The 14927-nt window shown below is 54.0% G+C and overlaps 2 protein-coding genes across 2 annotated transcripts; both read left to right on the top strand.

Moving 5' to 3' along the window:
• Positions 1-2840: 2840 nt before the first annotated feature.
• Positions 2841-5969, top strand: ENH_00072370 (hypothetical protein, conserved; the record flags this gene model as incomplete). The annotated part of the gene is made up of 1 exon (XM_013577556.1): positions 2841-5969. One exon carries the CDS (start codon positions 2841-2843, stop codon positions 5967-5969), a length of 3129 nt encoding a protein of 1042 aa, XP_013433010.1.
• A 2682-nt stretch (positions 5970-8651) lies between these two features.
• Positions 8652-12206, top strand: ENH_00072360 (WGS project CABT00000000 data, contig 2.18, related; the record flags this gene model as incomplete). Its single annotated transcript, XM_013577555.1, has 1 exon — positions 8652-12206. The coding sequence occupies one exon, from the start codon at positions 8652-8654 to the stop codon at positions 12204-12206; it is 3555 nt and encodes a 1184-aa protein (XP_013433009.1).
• Between the last annotated feature and the right edge of the window lie 2721 nt (positions 12207-14927).

Genomic DNA, 14927 nt, shown 5'->3' with positions numbered 1-14927 from the left:
TCTACGCATAAGCTGTTTTGCTGCTGCTGTGTGAATTGCAGAAAGGCATCTCTTCATAAGAGAAGCCCCAAAGTGCACTAGCACTAATTGTCGCTAGTCGCCAGTCTTCAACGGTAAAAACTACTACTAATTACGTACTGTGGAGCTCAAACAGACATGCACTTTTGTGCTCATATATGTAGGCTTTGACTTACGTGCATACTCGCAGGTATATGAACAGTCACGTGAAGGATCTGCATACATGGGTGGAAATGTATATGTATGTATGTGTATATTCGCGTACATTTGTACCCATGTATGCAAGAATGGCTATTGCCTATGCGAGTGTGTAGGTGCTTAGGAGTACGTTTGTGTTAACGCACACACCGATATAAGCACATAGTGTATGTGCAGGTGTTTTCTTCGACATACGGGAACGTATGTGTGCTACCACTTAGTTCTGCACAAGTACTCAAGGCCCCTTTACGCTGCGTGAAAGCCTAGTCACGCTAGTGAAAGGCAGCTCAGCCTTTACGGCCGTAGGGCGTGGGAGCCTGTATTGCCTGTATGATAGCAGGCGATGGGTAAACACCGAAAGCAGTTTAATGCTACTTCAAGATTCTAAGCCGGCAGCTAGAGGAGGCTTAAGTCTTTGCAGAGGGCAGTTAAGGCGTAGGGCCTTCTTGTTGTCCAAATTTATGAAAGGCGGGTGAAAAAGGAATATCAAGAACAGATACCATAAGAAATCCTGCCTAAAGTTCCGAAATGACTTTTTTGTGTGCGGGTGCCGGCCAGTAAGTGTGTATGGCAAACTGGAGTACCAGTTTCATGTTAATTCCTCCATTGCAGTTCCCTGTGCTGCTGGGCCCTACAGCCCATAAAGCCTTTACTTAGAGCCCAACATCACCGTTTGTGCCTGCCGATTTGCTCACTTTCATTCATTTGTCAGCTCTAGAAGGCGGCCAGACGCTAAAGAAGAGCTCACGCCTGCAGCTAGCTGCAGTTTTTGCTTGTAGTGGCCTCGATTTCATACGCACGCTACATATATGCACAAAATATGCACTCATTTGTATCACATCCACACACATTGAATACATGGAGTTTTATGAGAAAAGCCAGTTCAACTCGCGCCCTTTGCAGCTGCAGAAAGGCCCCAAGCCAATCTGGATGGCTGTGCGGTTAATCACAAGAGACACAGGCACGTAAAGGCGTAGGCTCCTTCTGCAGCGCAGCCCCTCCCGCTAATTTCCATCGTGACTGCCGTTAATTAATTTTTGTTTTCTCAAGCGCCAGATTAAACGTACAGATGGGCCCTCTAAGCCTCCACCAGAAACAGCAGCAGCAGCAGCACCGCCGCCAACAGCTACAGCTGGCATCTGCTGCATCCGCTAGAGTGCCTTGCTGCGACGCCCATCTGCGGCCTTACTGGGTCCATGTCTCACAATCAGCAGCGGCATAGCAAAACAAAGACCACTAAGTTTACGCTATTCGAGCTATAGTAGTCAAAAGAAAGTCGATAAATGCCTATTGATGCAGTTTACTGTTGCGGAGCAACACAGAAACCTTCGTGTAACGGCGGCGGCGGGGCGCTTGGTCGAGTGACTGCAGCAACAGCACCGTTAGGAGCAGCAGCAGTGGAAACAGCAAGCCTTCTCACCTTTTCCAATTTGTGTATGTGTATGCGGCTTTGATATATTAGATAAAAAAGACGGGGAAGCTCATTCCGGCCTTCGTCGTGGATCAGCTGCTGCAGCTGCCGCTGCACAGCAGCTGCTACTGCTGTGGCGGCGGCGGCAGCGCTGCTGCTGCTCCAGTGCTACGTGCTGCAGGAGTCTTGCGTCTACATTAGCAACATCTCCTCGGGGGGCCCCCACTTGTCCCTATTTCCTTCCTGAGTCGCTCTTGAAGGGCCGGAGGCAAACAGCTGTGAAGAAGCGGCTGAAAGGGGGAGGCCCCGAGTGCAGCAGCAGCAGCAGCGGCAACTGCAACACCAGCAGCGGCTACAACAGCGGATAAGGGGCCCTCTTTTTTCCTGTTTTTGCAACTCTGGCTTTTAATTTCCTCCGAGACACCTTCACTTGAAGAGACGCACGGAACTGGACCCCAACCCGCCATATCATTCTTGCTGCAGTCGCTGCTGCTGCTTTTGATGCAGCAGTAGCATTCCGTTGCAGCAACAACAACAGGCCTCTGCTCGGTTCGCCGTACAGAAACACTCACAACTGCGGCAGTTCACCTGCTGCACGTGCGGCAACTCCGAAACATCTGGAGGGGCAGCTGCAGCAACACGAGCACTTGAAAGCAGCAACAGCAGCATTTGGCAGCAGCAACAGCAGCAGTAGTTGACGGGAAATCGTATACCGACTGCTTCCAGGCCCGCAGGGCCTCGCCCTCTGCTTACGCATCGTGGTTCTTGCTCCTGCGGTGACAGCAGCGACAGTGGTAGAGCAGCAGTAGCATCAACCGGCTTCGCAGGAGCAGCATGGAGTCTCCGTCACTTCCTTTTTCTTTGGATGTGGTGGGGTTGTTCCAGGGCGTGCACCAGGACCAGCAGCAACCAGCTATCCCTTCTTAATCGTGCTGCAGATGCGCTGCCCTTGGCGTACTCTCTCAGCTGCTTGTACACCTCAGTGTCACTCCCGCAGCAGCAGCAGCATCAAGCGCAGCAGCAGCAGCAGATCTTGCTGCTAAGCTGACTTAGCAGCAGCTGCTGCCTGACTGCCGAAAGCTTCGACAGAACGTGAGTCTGCTCTCTCTTCCAGGCCGACACCTGCTGCTGCTGCTGCTGCTGCAGCCGCCGCTGCTTCTGCTTGCGCAGGAGCTGCTCGACCTCTGGCAGCAGCACCAGCACAAGCAACAGCATGCAGCCCACAGCGGCTGCTGCTGATGCAGCTGAGGCGCTGGCAGCCGCGGCAGACCGGGGCAGCAGCCGCAACAGCTCCCTCAGCACTTGCTGCAGCACTGGCACCCCACGTCTCAACGGCTACAACAGCAACCGAAACAGCAGCAGCAGCACCGTCTGCACAAGGCCTTTCCAAATGCTGGGCGTCCCTTCCGATGAAGATGTCGTACTCGCTGCAGGGAACAGCAGCAACCTGCAGCAGCAGGTGCAGCAGCAGCAGCATGACAGCGGCTGTGAGTGCTGCGCTTGCTGCTCCAGATCAGGTTTGAGTGGAAAGGAGAGCGCAGATGCTGAAGCAGCAGCTACAGTGGCTGCTGCTGCTGCTGCTGCTGCACCAAAGGCCCTCTTCGTGGGGGGCATGACGGCGAGACACCTTGGCACAGTGGTATTTATGCGTCATGGGGCGAGGGCCCCGAAAGTCCGTGTATCAGCTACATCTGAGGATGCTGCTCCAGTTGAAGCTGCTGCTGCTGCTGCTGCTTCGGATGGGGAGGCAGCTGCAGCAGGGCCAAACGACAAGAGGAGCAGCAGCAGCGACGCGGGCACAGCGATTCGAGGCTCAGAGTCTGCTGCTGCAGAACATAAACTTGCGGACTCCGCAGAAGCTGCAGTTGCTGCAGAAGACAGCAAACACGAGGCCGAAAAGGGGGACACCATCTGGCCCTTTGGGGGTGTCCCCGGCTCTCTCACAGAAGCTGGCTGGAGGCAGTCAGTTGCGGTGGGAATGGACATTCGCCGCGCCCAGGCCCACCTCCGCCGCTGCTGCGCATGTGCAGCAGCAGCAGCGGCAGCAGGTACTGCTGCTGCTCCTGGAGATGCGACGGCTGAAGTGCAGCAAGCAGCTGCTGCTGCAGCCGCAGGAGGACCGTGTCGTGGCATCCCCGTCATGGTGTGTAGCACGGAGTCCATCCGCTGCATTCAAACAGCCCAAGCTGTTATCACAGGTCTCCAGATGGCCATGCAGCCCCAGCAGCAGCGGCAGCAGCAGCAGCAGGTTCAGCGGGGGGGAGCAGCGGCAGAGGCGCAGGACTGTCTGCAAGTGGACTTGAAGAGCTGCCTATACACCGCGCCAGCGGGGTCCCCAGCGTCTTTGGCTTTGAAGGCCAAAAGCCCCCTCGTAAAGCTGCACAAACGCAGAGCCCTCTGCAGCAGCAGCAGCTACGCTGCTGCATGCACGGCGCTGGAGGGGGAGGCGGCGCTGCTGCGGGAGCTTACGGGCTGGAGCAGCAAAGAGGGGCTGCGGGTGATGAAGAAATTTGTGTCTTTGTATGGTGCCTACATCTACCACGGCATTCCGCTGCCGCTGTTGAAGGGGGGCCACGCGAGCCTGGCGCTGCTGCACAACAGCAGCAGTGGCAGCGGCAGCAACGGACACAGCAACGCAGGCCCTCCCAGCGGCAGCAGCAGCAACAGCAGCTGCTGCAGCAGCTCCAGAAGCAGCACAACCAGCTACACGTCGAATGCCACGCTCCTCCCGGGCCCCACAGATGCCGAAGAAGCAGCTGCTGCTCTTGTTGAGGCTGCTGCAGCAGCAGAAACGGTAGATCTACATGGGGAAGGCGCAGCAGCAACACCGACGGCAGCGCCAGTTCCCATCCGCCACCCAGCAGCAACGGAATCCGCAGCAGACGAAGTGACCCACGCAGCAGCAACTGAACCCGCAGCCGAAGCCGAGCCCGCAGCAGCAGCAGCAGCAGCAGCGGCACCATGCAGTGAGGAGGAAACAAAGGAGATCACGCCTGACGAATTTCTGGATGCAGTGTTTCGCGGGGCTAATTTGGTGGCTCGGCTGCAGTATGCTGAAGAGGAAGAGGTGGGCTGGAGGGCAGGGGGCATCAGTCTGATGGAGATCACTGCCAGACTTGAGCGCATGGCGGACGCTGCTGCTGCTGCAGCGGCAGCAGCAGCACGGGAAGCCAGAAGTCCTGCTTCCGGTGGTGGAGCAGCCACAGAAGCAGCAGCAGGTGAAGAAGCTGAGGGGTTGTGCATCTTCGTAACTCACCAGTCGGCTCTCCTAGCGCTGCAGGCGGCTCTGGGGGTGTCTGCTGCTCATATGCAAATACCTCAGTTTGGCTGCTACCTCCAGGCGGAGCTGCTGCAGGTAGATGCGCCCCCTAGCTTCGAACCTACTGATTGCGGCGGCAGCAGCAGCAGCAGCAGAGCCGGCGACGAGAGCAACAGGTGCACGGAAGAAGACCAGCAGGATAATGCAGCAAAGACAGATGGGGAGCTTGCAGCTGCCCAACAAGAAGCAGCTCCAGCAACAACAGCGGAGACCGAACCAGCAGCAGTTTTAGCCATAACACCAGCAGCAGCAGAAGCATCAGGAACTGGTGCTGCAGCGCCAGTGTCCTTGCCAAATAATTCGACAATTGATTCTTCTGATGGTGCAAATGTGGCATGTTTGAGCACCTGCGGCAGCGGTTGCTGCTGCGCATGCTGTAGCGGGGCCATGGGGTGTACAGACACCTCAGCAGGTGAGGAGACACAGGAAGGGGCCCTCTACCAGGCCAAAGCTTCCCCAGTACCTGTGGCGAAGCGGCTTTTGTCACTCATGTCTCCTTTGCCAAAGACCACCCGAAGGAAACATCCAAATGTGGTGGTGCGCTGGTGCATAGACGGCGACCAACCGCTAGCGCTACCTGAGGTGCTTCGCTGGCGAGCCATTAGCAGCAGCAGCAGCAACTGTGACGACAGCAGCAACTGCAACATAGTGCTGCTGGATGACTTACTGCTTTTTTTGGACAGCCGCTGGGAACGGTTTGGACCGCCGATCCCACCAGAGCCTCTTCTTGCACTCAGAGTTGCGGAAATGACTGAGGAGCTGGAGCAGCAGCAACTGCTGCAGCAGCAGCAGCAACAGCAGCAGCACGGAGAGCAGTGCAACTTGGCAGAAACGCCTCTGGCGGAAAATCGCGTCAGGCGCTACAGGCTGGCTTTATCCGAGCCTTCTTGTTCTTCGACAGCAGCAGCAGCAGCAGTCTCTGCTGCAGCAACTGTCACTGCGGCAGCAGCAACATCGCCTGCGACAGATGACGGGGGAATAAGGACGCCGTTTAAGCATAGTAATCAGCGCCGGGTAATTTAATTAGAGTTGCAGCAACATCGGCAACCGGTGCAGCAGCAGCACAGAGAGCCGCGGTCTCTGTCTTCTCTCACCTGTACGTACAGCCCGTCCTTCAAGAAGACCGGGCGCGAGAGTCTGCTGCCCTTGCGGTCTTTGTGTTGCTGTTTTAGAGTGTCTCCTTTCTGCTTGCCTAAGAGGAGGAGGCTTTCTCTTGGGCGGAGCGCAGCAGCAAGCTACTGCTGCACTAGCAGCTGCATATTCTGCAATGCTGTGTGGGGACAGCTACTAAACTGTGCACCATGGGCTAGCGTGTCTGAGAGACCACAGCGACGTGTGTTGCTGGAGCAGCTGGAGCGGCAGCAGCGGCTGTAGCTGCAGCTGCTTGGACCCCCCAAAGCAGGAGGCAAACAAAGAGAAGCATGTGTGTCTACAACGGCAGCAACGGCGGCAGCAGCGACTGCTGCTGCTGCTGCATCAGCTTTTAACTATAGAACCAGCTACGGCTGCTGCAGCTGCAGCTGCAAATGAATGTTTAGTGTCTACTTCGTGTTTTCTGATGTAATGTTCTGGACACGTGAGAGTGCAGCGAGTCTATTGTAGAGACAAAGAAAACAGTGACAAGGCCAAACGCAGCTTCTCAGTTCAAAAAACGCAAGCACAGAAGCAGCAAGCTGCTGAAGCAGCAGAAACACAGTGAAACAAAGGTCAAAAGAAAACAGACATGAAGGCACTGAGGAGAAGGACGGATAAACGCAAGCAGTAGCAAGGTAGCTGGACAGGTGATAAGGAGCAAATGTAGTGCAGTAGAGAAACCAAAGCAAAGAAGTAGCCAGGGCTGCCACTGAACAAGATGCACGGTGACACAGGTAAATGTAAAGAGAGATGGGGAGCGCACGTTTATGAGGTCAGAGAGAAGAGTGAATGATACAAGAAGGCGCGGAGAAGTCGAGGTGGAAATGATGAATACAGATAAAGGCCCAAAGCCTACAGTTGGCGAGCACGGGCAAATGCATACAGGCGCAAACACTTGTCGTGACGCTTTCTTGAAAGAATGTTATCTCTTGCTGTCGAGAGAAGATAGGAGGGCTCAAGACATCGAGCCATATCACCTTCACCTCGGCACAGACACTGAACACCAAAGGCTCGTGTAGCTCGTGTCAGGACCTCTTCGCCCCAGCGTAACGTATTACGGACCCTTGGCGGAGAAGCCTTAAAGGCCTATCCAGCGCGTGAACTAGCTAGTAATGCAGCCACAGAGCTAATGCAACATAGCTCGGAGTTGCCTGGAGCGCACCATTGTAACCAACGAAGGCTACGGTTTGTGGTGCCTAAGGAAAAAATGTAAAGCACCTCTTTCTTTCGCGCTGTATGACTGGGAATAAAAAGAGCCAAAGCTGATACTACAGAAAAATGGCGCAGGTGCATTCAAGACTGGACCTGGCGAAATGCACCGGCATTTGATGCAACGATGCAGAACGCTGAGTTTCCTTGCAGGGAAATGGCTTAAATCGCGCATTTGAGCCCTTAATTATAACTTGAGCAATACCAGGGCTCAAAGGTAACGTGGAATGTCCGCGCGGTACTCTTGAATGGTTTTAGGGTTGGAGTTGCTAATCAGGACCGAGGCCTTGTCCACAAGTCCCCTCGTTACAGTGCCTTGCTAGCTGTCGGCCGTCCGTATGCAGTGGTTTAGTGGGCCACCGAAGGCAGTTGCAATGGGAGACTTTTTAGTCTCCCATTGCAACTGCAACTGCAAGAAGATACTCTAAGTTCTATAGATATAGCCGCATTGCACGCTACATTTAGGAGTTGTTAGGGTTTTAGGGTGCCTCTATTTTGAGCCTGCTATCACATCTGTATCACCAAAGATTAATTTCATAAACTAAGGTTAGACCCAGAGCTGAAGTACTAAACTTCACAGGAAGATTGTGGCTCCTTTACATCCTTGGATGCCCACCAGGCTAGCATGACTTTGCTGCCAAAAAGACACTTTGACTTCTCCACCACTGTCTACAAGGCCTTAGAGATTCAAAAAAATTAAAGAGAGGAGGTTAAGTGCTAGGTCGGAGCAATGGATGTCTCGAGTTGGTCTTCCTTCGCTGGGCCCACGCAGCTAGCAATAAGGATCATCTCCGTTTCCGCCTTCCGTGGCATCTTTCGAGTCGCACGAAAAACTTATTTGTTATGCGAAACCTAACATGCATCAGTGAAGGGCAAGAATACCCTTATATGGAGCCTATCGCCACAGCGCACCCCACGGGAAGTCTGTCTAGCAAAAACAGCATAACGAGCAAGGGCCCCACACGGTCCAGAGGAAATTAAAGAAGGCAAGACTATTTTGTAAACACAATAAATTCCCCTAATCAGTATTTTTAATAGCCCATTGGAGTTTCCTAGGGTCTCAAGTAGAAACCCCTATGACCATCCCGCGGGCCCGATGGACCTGGACCGTGCGAGCCATTGCACATTTCAGCGTTAATCTTACTCTTCCGCGACTCTTGAGTTGTCACCTTTTATTCGAACCATTCGCTTACTGTATAAGTCTTACAGTAGTGAGGTTTATGGTTGGCGTCAAGTTTGGAAGGTCCGACCAGCTCACCGTTCATCAGCCCACAAGCAGACACAACAACTCACGGTCATGCCCCCGCTAGGTGCACCTTGTTTGTGAGTCTGGCATCAGAATTATCTCAAGACAATAATGAAATGTTTCTGGACACATCTGACTCCCTGCCTCCACTGACCCCCATGGCATCGACAGGGGAGGAGCAGTCGCCAGCCGTACTGGTCACTGCCAACTTGGATCCCCAAAAGACTCAGAATCGCCTCTCTGGTGGCCGTGTAAACCCTCTGCGTCATGGTTCTGGGCAAAGTGTGGTGTCTCAGCCTTCAAGCGGCCGCGGGAACCCAGCTGTGTCTAGTCTTGTACATTGGTCAGCTCTGCTGTCTATGCTGGCGGTTGTGGTGGTAACCCTCAGCTGCTATCGTCACTTCTACCCGCACACAGGGCCGCAAAGGAGGATCCGGCGACTGGCAAATTGGGGAGGCAGCTGGGGCCATGGGAGATCCGCAATAAATGGGATTCGATGGTCCCATGGTCCCGATGATGACCCGGAGCTCTCTGCCGTCCTCGAGATGTGTTTGGACATGGAAGAAGAGAATTCTGGGCTGCTCACGCTCCATTCTACTTTTCTGCCGCAGTATCCTGGTGAGAATTTGGCGAGACAGCGAGTGGCGCCTGCGACTTACCTCACCCCAGAGGTAAGGACCGAAGAAGCGGCGACTTACTTTACCCCAGATATGCAGGCCGAACAGCTGTTCCACGATATCGCGATGACTGGACCGAGTCACTTGAGCACGCTCGGGGAGTCATTCCAACATAGCCAGCTCCTGCCCACATACATGCAACAGTCCGGCTGGCTGACCGAAACCAGCCAACTGCACAAGTCCCACCAGTTTGGCCAGCAGAGCGAAGCCGACCAGCTCTATGGGCTTGACGACTTGAAGGGGTCCATCGAGCTTAGTCGGAATAACGAGGTGAAACGGCCTGACCAGCTGAGTGAGCGCATCCAACTGCAACTGCTTTATGATTTGAGCGAGCCAAGCGACCTTTATGAACCCATGGATTTAAACACCGCCAATAAGCCCACTTATATGCACAATGAGGAAAACCAGAACCAGCTCCGCGGGTGGAGCACGCCTAACCATTTTCAGCATTTCAGCCAGTTAAGCCATTCTGGCCAAGGGAATGGTCCCATTCAACAGGAACAGATCAGCAGCCCTATCCAGCTGACCCCCCACAGTCAGCTGCAGCCGCCAAGGCCGACAGTCCAGCCCGGCCAACCCAACCATATGTACCAAAACAGTTTGAAAGGCGAACCCAACGGTTATCCCCCCCATTTCAGCGACTCAACCTTACAAAGCCAGGAGGAGGAGCCGCCCTCCAAGCGGCTGAAGACCAGTCAGCTGCGGGACCCCAGCTATTTGAATCATCACGGCCAGGACCGTCATTGTGACCAGCCCAGGCAGCCGTTGTCACACAGACAAGAGCACGAGCAACGCGAGCCTGAACATCTTGGCCAGCTGGGTTGTTTTAACCAGCAGGAAGGGCCCTGCCAGACGCCCCAGGCCAGCCCGCTGGAACAGCCCAACCTGCTGCACTCGCAAAGTCCAGCAAGCCAGCCTGGCCAGCCCACCCAGCGCAGCATGACCGAAGATTCAGAGCAGCCCATATCGCTCGTGCAGAAGAGCCCATCGGCCCAAATGCAGCAGCCCCTCAATTTGAGCCGGACCGTTCACGCCCACCATACAGACCAGCCGAAAGGGGCCCACTGCCTCAGCAGACCCAGCCAGCCGAGCCCATCCACTCAGGGGCACCAGCAGAGTCAACTCCAATGTTCCGACGAGCGAAGTTATTCAGATCAGCAGAAAGAATTCATCCAGGTGCAACAGGCGAGCCCACTGGTACAGCCCAATCACCTGCACTCGCCAAGTCAAGCAAGCCGGTCTGGCCAACCCACCCCGCACAAAGAGACCAATGAGACATACCAGCCCACTTCGCCCATGCGGGCAAGCCTGTCAATCCAGGCGCAGCAGCCCTATCACTCGAGAGCGCCCGGCGAGGACCAGCGTCCTCATGTACCCACACAGCCGGGCCCGCTCACAGAAGTGCAGTGTCCCAGCAAGTTGAGCTATCCTTGCCTGCCAAGTAATCCCCTCGATCAGGAACAACCCAACGAGGCGCACTCGCCAAGCCGTTTGATCCGGTCTACCGATTTTAGTAATTCCCTTTTGCCATCGGCCTCTCTCGAGGGTTCGTTTCTTGCGTTACTGCAACACTCTCCCGTGGACGTCGAAGCGGAGGACTTTGACGTAACCACTTGGCTCAATCCAGGTAAAAACAGGTTTAAGCTTTCTGTGGGAGAGTCTGGATCTCCATCGCCTGTCCCTAGCCACTGTCCAGCTACGGGCTCGGAGCCAGAGACATTTTGCAGCTCGAAATATTCAGAAGTACCATCAGTTGATGATCCAGAGCAGGCTCTGCGGAACGTTCTCGTCGTCAGTACGTCTTCTGTGGATCCCGTTGCTACGAACAACACACAAAAAGACAGCCCTGAGGAGGCTGAAACTCAAAGCAAGAGAAAGCCAAGGACCAGAGCTCGAAAGAAACGATGGCAGTTCCATGAGTACCAATATTCGGGTCCTTCAGTCAAGGGAGTGCAGCGGAGACGACGGCAGAACTCAAGTCAAAAGTCCCGTGCCTGCGTCCCAGTAGCGCTGCCTGTGAAGGAGAAGGTGAGTGAGACTCCCCCTCGAAAAGGCTCTGGTTCAGAGGAAACCCTGGAACAGGAGCCGAAGGAAAAGGAAAAACAAAGCAAAGACAAAGAAAACGAAGACGGGGATGTCTTAACACGATGTAGCTCTGTGCAATACGTCGTTGTCGGTCCCCCTGAAACCCGCGGCACGCAACCAGATAGTGCGGCGAGCCAGCCGACGGAGGAGAGGCCAAGCCGCCCGGCACCGGCCGAAAGCGACCCTGCAGGGGGAAGCACATTCTTTGGATTTGATTATCTGGAAGAGCAGGAAGACGAGGAGGATGATTTTCTTAGGAACCACCCATTTTTCAGGCTTCCGAGACTGCAACCAGGGGTGAAGGTGCAGCAGTTTTGTGTGACTAGTGCGTTTGCCTTCCCCAACATGATCAGGCACCCTTCCCAGACTCTTGGGTACATGCGCACTGCGTTGGCGGGCGACACCCTTGGGGAGAGCGAGGCCAACGGAGTTGTTCTGGCGGCACAGCGGGCCGTGAGCCATCTGCTCCACTTCCACCAGGAAGAAGTCCCGGAAAAACGCGTTGCCAACGCAGTGTTTGTACTCGCAAACCGTTTCCTCATTCTAGACTCACTACTCTGCGCGATTGAGGTTTTGGGGCCCGCTATGGTTCCTCATCTGTGGTGGGATGATCTATCCCGTGCTATTCCCTCTGATGTCGACCCGCAACACTTCCAACACCACAACGAAACCGGCTGGCATTTGCAGGAACTTGCACTCAGACTAAGCACAGCGGTGACGAAGCTGAAGAAAGGTCACCGGCTACGACCTAAAGAAACAGTAAACCTCAAGCGTGAGCTCTTCTGTGATGAGCTTTCACCTGCAGCCTTCAGAAAGAGAAAGTGGAATTCCTGGAGGACCGATGACGACGCTTTCATGCGTCATGCGCTGCCGGCGTTTTGTAAACAGAATAAAAGTACGTGCCCGTAGGACCCAACTGCGGGGCAGTTGGGCGCATTTAAGGGCCCTGGAGCTTCGGCGTAGCTATAGTTTCCGTTATGCCAAAGGCACGGAGAAATTTGCTACCCCCCGTGCTAGGGGTCAACCGCCCCGTATTTATCATAGGCGTGTCTCACTAGTTTCCTGAAGTGAACCAGGAGATGCCAATGGACGTATGCAGACCATTACATTACAGATCCACCCAAAGCGGTCTCAGCTGTTGACTCTGGAGGGGAGGAGGGAAAAGCACGAAGTGGAGTGAGACACAACGAATTTGTGCAGCTTGAGCGTTGAGTCATTGCTGTGCAGTTCACTGGAATTTGGCATGAAGACAGGAGAAAAAGGGTGGCGGTGGGAGTGATGACACTGAGTCCAGTGGATAACATGATTTATTACAGGGCTTCGATTGGTGTCTCTGTTACTCGCGAGGCTTATCCTTGTCTCCGCGCGCCTTCTAAGCCCCTCACCCGCTGACGGTGCCGTTCATCCCCTCAAATGTTTTACGGCAGAGGTTTTCTTCTGTACTTTCCAATCCTTGCTGAGGAATGAAGCAAATGGCCCGAATCGCAGCTTCTGCATGGCTTGTGTTCACATGGTGGCCACAAGTCGCAGCCCTGTGGCTCCCAAGACGTTAGCAGAGGTCGCAGCAGCAAATTTTGAAGGAATCGCAGTAATTATAGGGTGCACATCAAGTGGTTGATTGTTGCAGAGAGCCACGCCCTAGGAAGACGAATGGGTTTTTTAGGTTTGCGCGACATTGGACTAGGCTCCGTTGAGTGTTCGTGCAAGTATCCCGCAATGCTGTTTCGGGCCTGCACGGCCAACCAGGCATACCCCGGCTTTTTGCCGTGGCATGGCGTGCTTAGCCGATCAATGTCTTGACACAAAGCAGATATTATTGCCATTTAATACATTGGCAAGTCGCACCAACGCAATGGACAAGCAGACCATCGCTGTAGCAGGTATGTAGTGGTCATTAATGCAGGATGCACAAAGGGGCCACATATGCACGAAACTTTTTTAGTACAATGAGTGAAAGCTCTGCACATCCACTGGCAGCTACGTCTTTTAGGAGCCAGGTGGTCGCTCTTCGCGGGCATGTCCCTTAGTATATTTCTTCCTTTTCCATTATCCGTCTGGAAGCCTACTCTTAGTTTTGCCTGCATCAGTCGCCTTGACTGATGCAGCCAAGCGGTTACGGGGTGCTGGATGCGTTTTATCTAGTGCAAGGGCGCAGCCCCGCAGCATAGGAACTTTTTGTTTGACCTCATTACACGCAGTGAAAGGGGAGGCTCGAGAGGATGCAGATTGCTGCTGCCCGGGACAGATAAATCGCTGACCAGCCAATGCCACTGCCGCGCTGCAGCTGAGGGCGCTGTCTCAGCCTGTTATGGGATGCCCCTGTGCACCTAATTCAAGTAGCTTTTACGGTATGCTAATCGGCAAGGGGAAGGCAGTGAAGGGATGCTCTGGCACCGGCGTCGATTACGTGGCGAGGACAGAGAAACAAAGATGGGGCAATCTACAAATATTTTACTGTTCTTGGTGTGTGGAGCTTCAAATTTGGAAAGTTGCCACACTTGTGCAGGAGAGGGCTTTCCGAAGGTGCTGTGCACAAGGTGCTGTACCAACACGCACGTATCAGGTGACGCGATGAGACACTGTAACTAGCCAGCATGAATTCTGATTTGAAAGCGTTCACTCGTGATCCGACGGGTGGCGGCAACGGCGCACCAGTTTGCCGTCTCAGGCATGCATGTGAGCCAGCTGTTCGTCCCGTACTCAGTTGAACTACTGTCACGGTACCAAATATGTCAGTGAGACAAAACTGATCTGTCTTATGACCTTCCAAACCCAGCTTCTGTGGCCTAATGACGGGTGAGCAAATTGGGTGTACACTTTGAGACTAAAACGTCGCCGATACGTCAGTGGCCGCTTGGCTGTGGTATTCTTCCCGACACATGAGAGTTTTCCAAAACCAAGATGTCACATTAGGATGCATCTTTCTGCATTTTGTTTTCAAGTGGAAATTAACATCAAGCAAGCTCTCCCCTGTACGGCCAACCTGAATTCTTCAAGCTACCCGAAGGACCCCCGATGTGGGGAAGCAATGCGACCTTTCTGGGAACGATGTAAGCTTTTTAGGGAACTAGTCTTACAGAAGCCATTAGAGGCCTTCAGAGGCCTTTAGAGTCCCCCGGAGCACTAGCGAGCACGGCAAGAGTTATGAGGGCTTCTCACGCTGGGCTGACTCTACACGATGACCTGTCGGCAGCACTGGAACTCTCAGCAGTCCTCAATATTCGACAAAAACAAATTAAGCATTTCTATGGGGATAAAGGTCTCAATCAAGGCTTTTTCTGGCCTTCTTTCACTATTAGGGCCCTCCGAAAGCCCGACAGCCACAAGTGACCCCCCAGGGCTTCAGCAACGGGAGACCTAGCAGCCCCCTTACAAAACCAACTGAGTGGAATTACAATGGTGATTTCCATAGTTTCAAAAAGTAGGCTTACACACTAGCCTTGTTGCGTGTACCTCCTCGGTAGCACTGGGAAATTCCGCAGACTGAACTGCTACGTGTATGTCCACTAGCCTGCGTGCATGCCTTCACGAAAACTAATGTGCGCGTATTATGGGCTAGCACTTCGTTGGTAAAATGCGAAATGCAGGCGTAAAGTAGAGCTTAATCTGTGGAAGCCGCTTGCACTCTGG

The sequence above is a fragment of the Eimeria necatrix genome, genomic scaffold (assembly GCF_000499385.1).
Source record: "Eimeria necatrix Houghton genomic scaffold, Enh_scaff70, whole genome shotgun sequence".
NCBI classification, from domain to species: Eukaryota; Apicomplexa; class Conoidasida; order Eucoccidiorida; family Eimeriidae; genus Eimeria; species Eimeria necatrix.
Note: the sequence above shows the minus strand (reverse complement) of the source record. Positions and strands in the feature narration are given on the sequence as shown.